This window comes from Salvelinus sp. IW2-2015, unplaced genomic scaffold (genome assembly GCF_002910315.2).
Source record: "Salvelinus sp. IW2-2015 unplaced genomic scaffold, ASM291031v2 Un_scaffold1415, whole genome shotgun sequence".
NCBI lineage: Eukaryota > Metazoa > Chordata > Actinopteri > Salmoniformes > Salmonidae > Salvelinus > Salvelinus sp. IW2-2015.
The window spans coordinates 114,654-130,673 of NW_019942892.1; the positions used below are offsets into that span (position 1 = coordinate 114,654).

At 44.4% G+C, this 16,020-nt stretch overlaps 1 protein-coding gene across 2 annotated transcripts in view; it reads right to left on the minus strand.

Moving 5' to 3' along the window:
• Positions 1-12,622: 12,622 nt before the first annotated feature.
• Positions 12,623-16,020, minus strand: part of gatd3 (glutamine amidotransferase class 1 domain containing 3) — a 14,415-nt gene continuing 11,017 nt past the window's right edge. For both annotated transcript variants that reach the window (XM_024138194.2, XM_024138195.2), the window contains 2 exons: positions 14,480-14,636; positions 12,623-13,415 (listed from right to left, as the gene is read on the minus strand). In XM_024138194.2, the coding sequence (XP_023993962.1) occupies positions 13,287-13,415; positions 14,480-14,636 (286 nt within the window). In that variant the 3' untranslated portion in view covers positions 12,623-13,286. The remainder of the gene's footprint in view (positions 13,416-14,479; positions 14,637-16,020) is intronic.

Genomic DNA, 16,020 nt, shown 5'->3' on the forward strand with positions numbered 1-16,020 from the left:
AGAGAGAGTGAAAGGAAGGAGAGGAGAGAGATGAGAGAGAGAGAGAGAGAGAGAGAGAGAGAGAGGAGAGAGAGAGAGAGAGGACTAGAGAGGAGAGGAGAGAGCAGATAGAGAGAGAGAGAGGAGAGAAGGAAGAGGAGAGGAGTGAAAGAGAGAGAGAGATGAGATGGAGGAGAGAGAGAAGAGAGAGAGAGGAAGAGAGAGAAAAAGGTGGAAGAGAGAGAGAGGTTAGAGAGGAGAGAGAAGAAGATAGAGAGAGAGAGAGAGATAGGAGAGAGAAGGAAGAGAGAGAGAGTAGTGAAAGGAGAGGAGAGAGTAGGAGAACGAGAGAGAGAAGAGAGGAGAGAGAGAAAGAGAAGAAGGAGAGAGTGAAGAGAGAGAGAGAGAGAGAGAGAAAGAGAGAAGAGAGAGAGAGAGAGAGAGAGAGAGAGTAGAGGAGAGATGTAGAAAGAGAGAGTGAAAGAGAGGAGAGAGAGAGAAGAGTGGAGAGAAGAGAGAGAGGAAGAGAAGAGAGAGAGAGAAGAGAAGAGAGAGAGAGAGAGAGAGATAAAGAGAGAGAGAGAGAGAGAGAAGGGAGACGAGAGGAGAAGAAGACCAGAAAGAGATGGAACAGAAAAAAGTGTTGTGAAATTTGATACATTAAGTGGTGCGTTCATTAGCATATTGTTGTGTGTCGTGCTTGGTTTATTCATTGAGTCGAACTCTGTATTGTTCCATGATTTCAAACCTCCCCCAGCCCCAATGGACACCTTATCAGCCCATAACCACCTTCCTGTTTTCTCCTCTTCCGCCTTTAAAAAAAATTATATTTCTATTGCCCTTGTCTTTTCTGCACAGTTGCCTTGAATGTTTATTGAACTAGAGGCAAGTCAGTTTAAGAACAAATTCTTATTTTACCAATGACAGCCGTCTGAACAGTGGGTAACTGCCTTGTTCAGGGGGCAAGAACGAGACAGATTTGTACCTTGTCAGCTCGGGGATTCGACCAAAGCAACATTTCTGGTTACTGCCGTCCTAGCAGCGCCCTCTAAACCACTAGGCTACCTGCCTGCTCCCCCCCCCTTAACCACTAGGCTACCTGCCGCCCCCCTCTAAACCACTAGGCTACCTGCCGCCCCCCCCCTAACCACTAGGCTAACTGCGTGCCCCCCATAACCACTAGCTACCTGGCTGCCCCCTGTAAACCACTAGGCTAACTGCTGCCCCCCCTGTAACCACTAGGCTAACTCTGCCCCCCACTAACCAACTAGGCTTACCTGCCTGCCCCCCCATAACCAGCTAGGCTACCGGCTACCCCTAGAGTGGACACCCCCACTAGCAGACACCAACCAACCCCTAGAGTGGACACCCCCACTAGCAGACACCAACCAACCCCTAGAGTGGACACCCCCACTAGCAGACACCAACCGACCCCTAGAGTGGACACCCCCACTAGCAGATACCAACCAACCCCTAGAGTGGACACCCCCACTAAGAGACACCAACAGACCCCTAGATTGGACACCCCCACTAGCAGACACCAACCAACCCAGCCAACTCAATTGAGTGAGAGAGAGAGTAAGAGAGAGAGGTAATAGGAGAAAACCAGGAAATCCTTTACACCGTCGTGGCACAGGTTGGGTCCGTACTCCGTAGCCGTAGTCAGGTTCAAGTTTTAACCCACCCGGACAGACAAAGGGCATGGTGAATGGACTGGCTTTGGTGGATCAGGGGGTGGGGGTGCTTGGCACACAAACACTAAGCACTCGTCCCTGCGAAGCCCACGGTGGCCCCAAATCCCCACATTTGTCTGAACAAATTGGCTGGACCCAGGGTCTTGTTTTCCTAGCTCTGCAGGGTTGATAAAGAGAATGCCCTTCCATAGACCAGGGCTCATGGGAACAGAATAAATAGATGTTCTGGTCTGAAAACGGGCCTCACAGGACTCCTTTAGATGTATTGTGAGATACCCAAAATGCATCTGTTCATGATGGCAACATTAAAGTCCTGTAGATCAATTCATTACTACCGGTTTGTTTACTACACCGAGGTTCCAACTTACCTAACTTCATTGCTAATGTATAAAAGAATGCGATGCCACATTCCTCGGGTCTCCACGGAATTAGGAAAATCCAGCTTTCATTTTTTTCCCGCTTCACATTTTTCGGGATTCACTTATAACATTCATTCCGTTTGAATTCTCTGGTTGGCAAGAGGGCATTTTAAAATCCTGATGATAAATGAGTTGACCAAGGTGTTTCTGTTGCTTTGATTGATTGATTTCTTGTTTATGGAACTGACGTCAGTGATGCTCTAATCTAATCTAATTGCTTGTTATTATACCTTGCTATATATTTTTTTAAGTTAATAAATGAATATGCTAATAAGTTTTTTTTTTAAGATAGCTGTTATAATTGCTGGTTAGACTCCTACCTTGAGAGGTGCTTCATAGAATAGGTAGAAATGTGTAACGTTAGAGGACCAAGGTTAAGAAACAGTGGCCGAACACTGCTGACCTAGTGACCAGCTGGACAGCACCCAAAACAATGACAGGCATGTCACAGAAATGACCTCTGAACTTAGGGTCGCGACCCTCAATGACCACTTTCTCCATCTACACGAACAACAAACAAACCACGTCAATAAGATTTATTGGCTGTGTTGTCAGGGATGAGGATGGTGATCAATAACCAATAATCAACAGCCAGACAGTAGAAGGCAGTACCACGGATGACAGACAGCATCACGGTAATTATTATAAAGTGCGAAAGGTTAAGATGTGATAAATGAATCACAAATATATAAAATGATCCATTTGCCCCTAACAGTTTCAGGAATCCATACAAAGAAAGTTAGTAAGTAATGATGTGACTCTTTCAATAGAAGGACTGAGATGTTATATGAAGAGTTGGTGCAGAACAAGATGCGCTGGTTGAGGGGTGCACTCACGGTGGCGAGGGTTGAGGAGCCCACTCTGATCTCTCTCTCTCTTCAAAGGCCTTTGAGGAGTCCACTCTGATCTCTCTCCCTCTCTCCATAGGTCCTTGAGGAGTCCACTCTGACCTCTCTCTCTCTCTTCATAGATCCTTGAGGAGTCCACTCTGACCTCTCTCTCTTCATAGGTCCTTGAGGAGTCCACTCTGATCTCTCTCTCTCTTCATAGGTCCTTGAGGAGTCCACTCTGACCTCTCTCTCTCTTCATAGGTCCTTGAGGAGTCCACTCTGATCTCTCTCTCGTCTTCAATAGATCCTTGAGGAGTCATCTTCTGACCTCTCTCTCTCTCATAGATCCTGAGGAGTCCACTTCTGACCTCTCTCTCCTCTTCATAAGGTCCTTGGAGGAGTCCAACTCTGACTCTCTCCTCTTTCATAGGCCCTTGAGGAGTCCCACTCTGACCTCTCTCTCTCTCATAGGTCTTGAGGAGTCCACTCTGACCTCTCTCCCTCTCTCTCTCTCTCATTCATAGATCCTTAGAAGTCCACCGTCTCTCTCCTTCTTCATAGATCCTTGAGGAGTCCACTCTGACACTCTCTCTCTCTTCATAGGTCCTTGAGGAGTCCACTCTACCTCTCTCTCTCTCATAGGTCCTTGAGAGCCCACTCTGATCTCTCTCTCTCTTCATAGGTCCTTGAGGAGTCCACTCTGACCTCTCTCTCTCTTCAAAGGTCCTTGAGGAATCCACTCTAACTCTTTCTCTCTTCATAGGTCCTTGAGGGATCCACTCTGACCTCTCTTCTCTTCATAGGTCTTGAGGAGTCCACTCTGACCTCTCTCTCTCTCTCTTCAAAGGTCCTTGAGGACCACTCTAACCTCTCTCTCTTCATAGGTCCTTGAGGAATCCACTTCTGACCTCTTTCTCTTCATAGGTCCTTGAGGAGTCCACCTCTGACCTCTCTCTCTCTTCATAGTCCTTGAGGGTCCACTCTGACCCTCTCCTCTCTTTCAAGCCCTTGAGGAGTCCACTCTGAACTCCTCTCTCCTCTTCATAGGTCCTTGAGGAGTCCACTCTGACTCTCGTCCTTCTCTCTCTTCATAGAGTCCTTGAGAGAGTCCACCGATCTCTCTCTTTCTCTTCATAGGTCCTTGAGGAGTCCACTCTAAACTTTCCTCCTTTTTTCATTCAAACAGGTCCTTGAGGAGTCCCGCCTCTGATCTTCTCTCTTCATAGGTCCTTGAGGAGTCCACTCTGACCTCTCTCTCCTTCATAGGTCCTTGAGGAGTCCACTTCTGACTTCTCTCTCTTCAAAGGTCCTTGAGGAGTCCACTTTCTGACTCTCTCTCTCTCTTCAAAGGTCCTTGAGGAGCCCACTCTGATCCTCCTCTTCTCCTTCAAAGTGTCCTTGAGGAAGTCCACTCTGACCTCTCTCTCTCTTCATAGGTCCTTGAGGAGCCCACTCTGAATCTTCTCTCTCTCTCATAGGTCCTTGAGGAGTCCACTCTGACCTCTCTCTCTCTCTTCAAAGGTCCTTGAGGAAGTCCACCTCGTAACCTCTCTCCTTCTTCATAGGTCCATTGAGGGAATCCATCTGACCTCTTTCTCTTCATAGGTCCTTGAGGAGTCCACTCTGACCTCTCTCTCTCTCTTCAAAGGTCCTTGAGGAATCCACTCTAACCTCTCTCTCTTCATAGGTCCTTGAGGAGTCCACTCTGGACATCTCTTCTCTTCATAGGTCCTTGAGGAGTCCACTCTGGCCTCTCTCTCTTCACAGGTCCTTGGGGAGTCCACTCTGACCTCTCTCTCCTTTCACAGGCCCTTGAGGAGTCCACTCTGAACTCTCTCTTTTCACAGGTCCTTGAGGAGTCCACTCTGACCTCTCTCTCTCTTCATAGGTCCTTGATGAGTCCACTTTGACCTATCTCTCTCTTCATAGGTCCTTGAGGAGTCCACTAGAGCCTCCTCCAGAGAGTGACCCCCTGTCAATCACTGGTGACGCATCAAAGGATAGAAGGACAGCCCAGCAGCAGCTGCAACCCTCTCAGGGATACCGGCGCGGCTCATCATCCCTCTGCACAATCAGATAATCCATTCCCTCCATTTATGCACCAATACATTACTGGACCTGATAAAGATTAATTTAGATGGAAAAGTTGTCAACCAAGTGTCATGACGTGGCCCTTTCTGGGTATAGATCGTGGCTTCCCCCTCTCTCTCACTCTCTCCTACACCCATGTTCTGTTATCTCAGGCCATAAATTCCTGGCGGAGACTCTCTCCCCCTGGTCATGCAGAGAGAGAGACCACAGAGAGAACAAATGATTTCACGTGGCAAACTCCTAAATTCCCAAAATGGGAATTTGAAACAATATGTCCACTTGTGAGAAGGTGGGAATGTTCCGTGGACACTTAAAGGACGGGTATGACGAGTGTGTTTCATTTGGTGACCTCACAAAGGACAGGAAACACACATGACTATATCTCTGAATGTGTACATTTCTCAATTATGGGGTTTGCATCTAAATCTTGTATAAAATGAATGAGTAAAGATGAAACTATTTGTGAAATTACGTAATGTGATGTTAAACCTTTAATGTGAGAGAATTGTATTCCCTTTCAAATTTAACTAAGTCATTAGCCCGCCCCCGTGAGCACAGACATGATCACACGTCATAGAACCACCTTTTCTATTGTTACGAATAAAAAACCCTCCTGAGGAAATCCTCTTCAGACCACGCATACCTTGCATACCTGAGGTTTGAGAACCAGGACTGAGCAAACCCACAGCGTGAGCTGTGATTGCGAATAGTTTAGACTGAGCAAACCCACAGCGTGAGCTGTGATTGCGAATAGTTTAGACTGAGCAAAACCCACAGCGTGAGGTGTGATTGCCTAGAGTTATTGAATTCCAAACCATACCACGTGGAGCATTGGCTACTGGGAATGGTTAAACTCTGAGACTATCGATCCCTACAGAATAAGAGCAAATCTTAGATACTAATTACATGTCTGCAGCTAGAAATGGTGTAAAACTGGGATGCGAATACCGACAACCGCCAAAACATCTATTCTATGAGAACATTTCTGAATGGTACACTGAAGTATCTATTCTAACCACGAAAGACTTTGATCTTCAGGGAAGCAGAAAGAGACTCGGATGAACTCTCCAGCAGACGGACTGACGATTCCAACAGAGATCACGACGACACATGGCGTAAATATATATTGATTGCAATTATTCCCGAATGAGTGAGTGTTCATGTGCAAAGGATTAGCATTTCAATGAACATTATTATCAACTGTGTGTAGTGATCCCTTTTGTCTTTCCCTCGTGTTCTCAGGCCACACCCACTTCCCTTTGTCCACCAAGCCGTCATATCAGCTTGGCCCACTAGGGAATCTTCCCTATCATTTGTTAGTAACGTATCTACTGTTTGTTTGTTTATGCATTTCTGTGATTATTTAGTTAGTTAGTTAGTAAATAAATGATTAAGCCAATTGGTGTATGGATGATTCATAGTAAAGGCTGGGTTCGTGCAGATAACCAACAATTTACGATGTTTGGAATGAGACTGACATGAGGTAAAGAATAATTCATTAATAGAAGACTAATTGATCAGATATTAAAATATCTGAAGAGTTATATTCGGAAAATTATAACTTTCGTAATCTGAAGATTTTCCGCGGCGCCTCGATTTCCTAGTTAATTACATTTACATGATTAGCTTAATCACGAAATGATAATTACAGAAAATTGATTTGATAAAATAACAGTATTCACTTTTAATGATGCCAAAGACAAGACAACAGGGTATGTAATAAACAGAGCATCTGTGTACTCAGGCCACACTTAATTCCAAGACCACGATTTATACCCTACTTGATACTACGACTTAGCCTCGTGTTACCACACTGATCTCGCAAGCTTACATAAATATGCTTCGCTATGAGTCGGCTATGAGTCGGCTATGACTCCGCTATGAATCCGCTATAACTCCATTATGAGTCTGCTATGAATCCGCTATGAATCCGCTATGACTCTGCTATGACTCCGCTATGAATTTGCTATGACTCCACTATGACTCCGCTATGAGTCCGCTATGACTCCGCTATGAATCCGCTATAACTCCATTATGAGTCTGCTATGAATCCGCTATGAGTCCGCTATGACTCTGCTATGACTCCGCTATGAATTTGCTATGACTCCACTATGACTCCGCTATGAGTCCGCTATGAATCCGCTATGAATCCGCTATGACTCTGCTATGACTCCGCTATGAATTTGCTATGACTCCGCTATGACTCCGCTATGAGTCCGCTATGACTCCGCTATGAATTTGCTATGACTCCACTATGAATCCGCTATGACTCCGCTATGAATCCACTATAACTCCGCTATGAGATTTATGCTGTTATCACTGAGGCGGTGTGCCCTAGGAGGAAGACCACTGTGTGCAGCTCACCCTGCACTAACATAATAACATGAGCATATCTACTGCTGCTTCGCTTCCCAGTAAAGTAATGAAAACAAGTAAGCATCCCAGAAGAAAAGTGCTGAAAATAGCCCACGTTAACATACGAAGCTTAAGAAACAAGGTTCATGAAATCAATAATTTACTAGTAACAGATGACATTCATATTCTGACTATCTCTGAAACTCACTTAGACAATACCTTTGATGATAGAGTGGTAGCAATACATGGTTATAACATCTACAGAAAATATAGAAATGCCAGGGTGTTCTTTAATGGAAGCCTCTCCAACATAATCAAGGTAGAATCGGGAATTCCCCAGAGCAGCTGGCTTTGAGTAAAGCCAGTGTGTCTATGTATGTGGATGACTCACACTATACATGTCAGCTACTACAGCGACTGAAATGACTGCAACACAGAACAAAGACCTGCAGTTAGTTTCAGAGTGGGTGGCAAGGTATAGGTTAACCCTAAATATTTCTAAAACTAAAAGCATTGTATTTGGCACAAATAATTCACTAAACCCTAAACCTCAACTAAAAAATGTGGAAATTGAGCAAGTTGAGGTGACTAAACTGCTTGGAGTAACTCTGGATTGTCATGGTGTCATGGTGAAAACATATTGATACAACAGTAGCTAAGATGGGCAGAAGTCTGTCTATAATAAAGCGCTGCTCTACCTTCTTAACAGCACTATCAACAAGGCAGGTGATGAATGCAGTTGACATTTTTGCATGTCAATCTCTCCTGGCTCAAAGTGTAGGAGAGATTGACTTCATCACTACTTGTATTTATGAGAGGTATTGACATGTTGAATGCACAGAGCTGTCTGTCTAAACTACTGGCACACAGCTCGGACACCCATACATACCCCACAAGACATGCCACCAGAGGTCTCTTCAAAGTCCCCACGTCCAGAACAGACTATGGGAGGCACACAGTACTTCATCGAGCCATGACTACATGGAACTCTATTCCACATCAAGTAACCAGTGCAAACAGTAGAATTAGATTTTTAAAAACAGATAAAAATACACCTTCTGGAACAGCAGGGACTGTGAAGCAACACAAACATAGGCAGACACACACACACGATAACATACGCACTATACACACACGTACACACAGATTTTGTACTGTAGATATGTGGTAGTGGTGGAGTAGGGGCTTGAGGGCACACAGTGTATTGTGAAATATGTGAATGTGTTGTAATGTATTTAAAATTGTATAAACGTCCTTAATTTTGCTGGTAGCTGCTGCCTTTATTCCACAGATATGACTTTCACTGACGACATCTCTTTTTTCAAAATCTTTCCTTAAATTCTAGACCTTAAGCTGAATCTGATAATGAATGGTGTGGCAAGTTAAGGAGACCAAATTACTTGGCGTTACCTTAGATTGTAAACTGTCATGGTCAAAACATATAGAATCAATGTTTGTAAAGATGGGGAGAGGTCTGGCCGTAATAAAGAGATGCTCTGCTTTTTTGACACCACACTTCACAAAGCAAGTTCTGCAGGCTCTAGTTTTGTCTAATCTTGATTATTGTCCAGTCGTGTGGTCCAGTGCTGCAAGGAAAGCTGCAGCTGGCCCAGAACAGAGCAGCGGGACGTCTTGCTCTTCATTGTAATCAGAGGGCTGATATAAATATTATGCTGCCAGTCTGTCTTGGCAAAGAGTTGAGAGACTGACTGCATCACTTCTTTTTATAAGAAACATTAATGTGTTGAAAATCCCAAATTGTTTGCATCGTCAACTTACACACAGCTCTGACACACACACTTACCCCACCAGACATGCCACCAGGGGTCTTTTCACAGTCCCCAAATCCAGAACAAATTCAAGAAAGCGTACAGTATTATATAGAACCCTTATTGCATGGAACTTCCTTCCATCTCATATTGCTCAAATAAACAGCAAACCTGGCTTCAACAAACAGATAAAGCAACACCTCACAACGCCTCAACCCTATTTGACCGAGATAGTTTGAGTGTATGTATTGATATGTAGGCTACGTGTGCCTTTTTAAAAATGTATGTAGTTCTGTCCTTGAGCTGTTCTTGTCTAATGTTTTGTATTATGTCATTCTGTATCATGTTTCGTGTTTTGTGTGGAACCCCAGGAAGAGTAGCTGCTGCTTTAGCAACAGCTAATGGGATCCTAATAAAATACAAAAAAATACCGAAGTCCAGAGAGCTGAGTTCACTGACACGTCTTTACTACTGAGACGTGGTTAAGGAAGAGTGTTTTGAAAACTAATGTTAACCTTTCTGGTTATAACCTTTTTCGGCAAGACAGATCTTCCAAAGGTGGGGGAGTGGCAATCACTACCAAGGATCACCTTCAGTGCTCGGTTATCTCCACCAAGTCTGTCGATTTGATTTGCTGGTTTTAAGCATTAAACTTTCAAATAGCTCTTTCTTGACTGTTGCTTAGTGCTATCGTCCTCCAGCACCAGCCTGTACCCTACCTGCCCTAAGATCTCTCCTGGCCCCCTACACTTGGTCTGAATTTGTCCTGCTTGGTGACCTAAACTAGGACATGCTTAAACCACTTTACCAAGTCCTAAAGCAAAGTCGATTCCTCAAATCTTTCTCAGAGTATTACCAAGGTATGACTCCAAACACCCAGAAAAGGCTACTCTCCTTGATGTTATCCTCACAAATAATCCTGATAGGTATCAGTCTGGTGTTTTCTGTAATGACCTTAGTGATCACTGTTTTACAGCCTGTGTTCATAATGGCTGCTCAGTGAGACGACCTGTCCTGATTTGTCATAGACGGTTGCTAAAATTTTTGAATGAACAAGCCTTCTTTCATGAACTGATCTCTGTAAAATGGTTTAGAATCAGCTTGATCCCCTCTATCCAAGACGCTTGGACCTTCTTTTTTGATTTTTTTTGTGGTATTGTTAACAAACACGCCCCAATAAAGAAAATTAGAATTCAAAACAGGTTCAGCCCCTGGTTCGACCGTGATCTTGCAGTTACTCAACATCAAGAATTGCATTTGGCGAATGGCTCAGCACATGCATACTCAGGCTGACTGGCTCTCGTTCAGGCAAATGAGAAATAAGTGCACTCAGGCTATTCGGAAGACCAAGTTAGTTACATTAAGGAGCAGTTCTCTCTGTGGGTCTAACCCCAAGAAGTTCTGGAAAACGGTTAAAGACCTGGAGAATAAACCCTCCTCCTCACAGCTGCCCATCTCCCTTAATGTTGATGATGTGGTTGTTACTGACAAGAAGCACATGGCTGAGCTCTTTAATCACCACTTCATTAAGTTAGGATTCCTATTTGACTCAGCCATGCCTCCTTGCCCATCCAACATTTCCTCATCTCCCACCCCTTCTAATGCAACTATCCCCGATGCTCCTCCCTCTTTTTCCCCTGCCCCGCTACAAAGTTTCTCCCTGCAGTCAGTCACCGAGTCCGAGGTGCTAAAGGAGCTCCTTAAACTTGACCCCCCAAAAAACATTTGGGTCAGATGGTTTAAACCCTTTCTTCTTTAAGGTTGCTGCCCCTATCATCACCAAGCCTATCTCTGACCTTTTAAACCTGTCTCTCCTCTCTGGGGAGGTTCCCATTGCTTGGAAGGCAGCCACGGTTCGTCCTTTACTTGAAGGGGGAGATCAAGCGGATCCTGTTATAGACCTATTTCTATTTTGCCCTGTTTATCAAAAGTGTTGTAAAAACTCAATAATCAACTGACTGGCTTTCTTAATGTCTATAGTATTCTCACTGGTATGCAATCTGGTTTCCGCTCAGGTTATGGATGTGTCACTGCAACCTTAAAGGTCCTCAATGATGTCACCATTGCCATAGATTCTAAGCAATGTTTTGCTGCTATTTTTATTGACTTGGCCAAAGCTTTTGATACAGTACAACATTCCATTCTTGTGGCCCGGCTAAGGAGTATTGGTGTCTCTGAGGAGTCATTGGCCTGGTTTGCTAACTACGTTCCTCTCAAAAGAGTGCAGTGTATAAAGTCAGAACATCTGCTGTCTCAGCCACTGCCTGTCACCAAGGGAGTACCCCAAGGCTCGATCCTAGGCCCCACGCTCTTCTCAATTTACATCAACAAGATAGTTCAGGCAGTAGGAAACTCTCTCATCCATTCATATGCAGATGACAGTCTTATACTCAGCTGGCCCCTCCCCAGAATTTGTGTTAAATGCTCTACAACAGAGCTTTGTTATTGTCCAACAAGCTTTCTCTGCCCTTAACCTTGTTCTTAACACCTCCAAAACAAAGGTCATGTGGTTTGGTAAGAAGAATGCCCCTCTTCCCACAGGTGTTATTACCACCTCTGAGGGTTTAGAGCTTGAGGTAGTCACCTCATACAGATACTTGGGAGTATGGCTAGATGGTACACTATTCTTCTCAGCACATATCAAAGCTGCAGGCTAAAGTTAAATCTAGACTTGGGTTCCTCTATCGTAATCGCCCCCAGCTGCCAAACTAACCCTGATTCAGATGACCATCCAACCCATGCTAGATTACAGAGACATAATTTATAGATCGGCAGGTAAGGGTGCTCTCGAGCGGCTAGATGTTCCATTCGGCCATCAGATTTGCCACCAATGGTCCTTATAGGACACATCACTGCACTCTATACTCCTCTGTAAACTGGTCATCTCTGTATACCCGTCGCAAGACCCACTGGTTGATGCTTATTTACAAAACCCTCTTAGGCCTCACTCCCCCCTATCTGAGATATCTACTGCAGCCCTCATCCTCCACATACAACACCCGTTCTGCCAGTCATATTCTGTTAAAGATCCCCAAAGCACACACATCCCTGGGTCGCTCCTCTTTTCAGTTTGCTGCAGCTAACGACTGGAACGAGCTGCAACAAACACTCAAACTGGACAGTTTTATCTCAATCTCTTCATTCAAAGAATCAATCATTGACACTCTTACTGACAGTTGTGGCTGCTTTGTGTAATGTATTGTTGTCACTTAAATTTTGTGCTGTTGACTATGCCAAATGTTTGTACCATGTTTTGTGCTGCTACCATGTTGTGTTGCTTCCATGCTGTGTTGTTGTCTTAGGTCTCTCTTTATGTAGTGTTGTCTCTCTTGTCGTGATGTGTGTTTTGTCCTATATTTATTTTTTATTTTTAATCCCAGCCCCCGTCCCTGCAGGAGGCCTCTTGGTAGGCCGTCATTGTAAATAAGAATGTGTTCTTAACTGACTTGCCTAGTTAAATAAAGGTTAAATAAATAAAACATGAGTACACTGACGACATCTCTTTATTCAACAGACATGAGTTAAATGACAATATGCACGACTCCAGGTAAACAAAGCCATTCCCTAAACACTGCCTTTCCTTAGTGCAAGTCCTCTCCAAGTCTGAATGAAATACTTAAAAAAAAAATCTGATTTCAGCAGTTGAGATATTTATAGCTTATTCGCCTAGAAACACAGATGATTTTAAAGTTAATACATTCTTACACCTGCTCTGAATCTTTGAATGAGAGAGAGAGGAATCTCAACACGTTTGCATTGGAACCGAGTGGCCAATGGCCTGTTAGCGCCCTCTGCTGGACAATACAGGAACTAGTAGCGCTTCTCTAAATTACAACTCTAGAATTCCATTCCATTCCTATAACAGGGAAATGTACCTGTATGCAGTTAGCAGAATAAAATAGTTTATTATTATAATAAATTAATATTCTCTAGATGTCCAGCAAAAACATACAAAATAATTACTTATATTGAATACTGGCACATTTAATAAAATCTAAAGCTTTTGACGAATACTGTGTTGAGAGCTGTAAAACAACATAACGAGCACACTCCTTAGATATAGTTTAGTGGTGAAGTGGATTTGTGTTGGACAACATTGCTATTTGGTATAATGTTTAGTTATAAACTACTGTTGTGTGTTCTGCTCTTTCACTTTCCACTGAGTTTGAGGACGTTGGTTACCATGGCTCCGATGCCGTCGAAGATCAGGTGCAGCTGGGTCTCACACATGAAGGCTGGTGATGTCACCACCTTGTTCTTCTGGTCTACATGGGCCTCGTGATGACACTCAGGGTCAAGGGTCACACACAGAGAGACAGGGATACAGAAGCTAATCAAAAGCACACATCAAAACAGCAAAGCTTCAATTACATATTCACTTTCAGCTGGGTGCAGTAACTTTGTAACATACTTTTCACATTGCCTTTGACAAATGTTTACATTTACATTTAAGTCATTTAGCAGACGCTCTTATCATGTAGTATTTAACATACTTACAATTGGAGCGGCAGGTAGCCTAGTGGTTAGAGCGTTGGGCCAGTAACCAAAAGGTTGCTGGATTGAATCCTCGAGCTGACAAGGTAAAAATCTGTCGTTCTGCCCCTGAACAAGGCAGTTAACCCACTGTTCCTAGACCGTCATTGTAAATAAAAACTTGCTCTTAACTGACTTACCTAGTTATATAAATACATTTATAACATATGGGAGTTTAACCCACTATTGCAACTGAGTTAGAGGACAAAAGAAAAATATTAAACTAAACCAAAATATAAAACACAATATGTAAAGTGTTTAATTGCTGATGTGAACAGTATGAGCAGGCATAAGCTATGGACAACAAACACAATTGCATTTTATCGGTGGCAATTTGAATGCACTGTGACAAAATCCTGCGCCCATTGTTGTGCCATTCACAAATCACCATCACCTCATGTTTCAGTATGGCCTCATGTCTCAACGATCAGTACACAATTCCTGGACACAATTCCTGGAAGCTGAAAATGTCCCAGTTCTTCCATGGCCTGCATACTCACCAGACATATCACCTATGGAGCATGTTTGGGATGCTCTGGATCGACGTGTACGATAGCATGTTCAAGTAGCCGCCAATATCCAGTAACTTCGCACAGCCATTGAAGAGGAATGGGACAACATTCCACAGGCGACAATCAACAGCCTGATCGACTCATATCTGTATTCCCAGGCATATGAAATCCATAGATTAGGGCCTAATTAATGTATTTTAGTTCACTGATTTCATTATTTCAACTGTAACTAGAGTATGTTGCATGTCGCGTCTATATTTGTGTTCAGTATTTATAATCCATCATGTGAAAGGATATGGTGACCTCCTTGACGATGTGCTTGGCTCCCAGAGCCTTAATAGCCCCAGCAGTGCCAGCATAGGGCCACTTGCCCCCCTTCTCCTCTTCGTGCCCCACCGTCACCTCTACCCCAGGAAGCAGCTTGGCAGCCAACACAGGAGAGATACAGCACAACCTAGGTTAAATATAGCCAGGTTAGGACAATGTACTAATTCCATGTGACCAGCTGAGTTTAGAGGTTGGCCCTCTGATGTCACATAGGTGGATACATTGATATGTTTTAATTTATAAATACTTTTTACAAAAACTCCCACTTTACCTAACATCATTACTAACCTTTAGGCATATGAGCTACTATACGCAGTTTAAAAACATAAAAAATGCCTTTTTGGTCATTTGGTGGTTAAGGCTAGCCGTGTGGTTAAGGCTAGCAGTGTGGTTAAGGCTAGCGGTAGCCTTAACACACGGCTAGCCTTAACCACACGGCTAACCTTAACCAGCACGGCTCTTAACCGCCTTAACCACACGGCTAGCCTTAACCACACTGCTAGCCTTAACCACAACTGCTAGCCTTAACCACACTGCTAGCCTTAACCACACTGCTAGCTCTTAACCACAGACGGCTAGCTTAACCACACGGCTAACCTTAACCACACGCTAGCCTTAACACACGGCTAGCCTTAACCACACGGCTAGCCCTTAACCACACTGCTAGCCTTAACCACACGCCTAGCCTTAACCACACTGCTAGCCTTAACCAACACTGCTAGCCTTAACCACACGGCTAGCCTTAACCACACGGCTAGCCTTAACCACACGGCTAGCCTTAACCACACTGCTAGCCTTAACCACACTGCTAGCCTTAACCACACTGCTAGCCTTAACCACACTGCTAGCCTTAACCACACGGCTAGCCTTAACCACACGGCTAGCCTTAACCACGCGTAACCTTAGCAACTTAACCACACTGCTAGCCTTAAACACACGGCTAGCCTTAACCACACGGCTAGCCTTAACCACACCGCTAGCCTTAACCACACTGCTAGCCTTAACCACACTGCTAGCCTTAACGCACACTGGCTAGCCTTAACCACACGCCTAGCCTTAACCACACGGCTAGCCTTAACCACACGGCTAGCCTTAACCACACGGCTAGCCTTAACCACAAGCGCTAGCCTTAACCACACGGCTAGCCTTACCACACGCTAGCCTTAACCACACTGCTAGCCTTAACCACACGGCTAGCCTTAACCACACTGCTAGCCTTAACCACACTCCTAGCCTTAACCACACTGCTAGACCTTAACCACACGCTAGCCTTACCACACGGCTAGCCTTAACCACACTTCGGCTACTTAACCACACAGGCTAGCCTTAACCACACTGCTAGCCTTAACACCGGCTAGACCTTACCAACGGCTAGCCTTAACCACACTGCTAGCCTTAACCACACTGCTAGCCTTAACCACACGCAGCACTGCTAGCCTTAACCACTGATCGCTAGCCTTAACCACACGGCTAGCCTAACCACACGGCTAGCCTTAACCACCGGTAGCCTT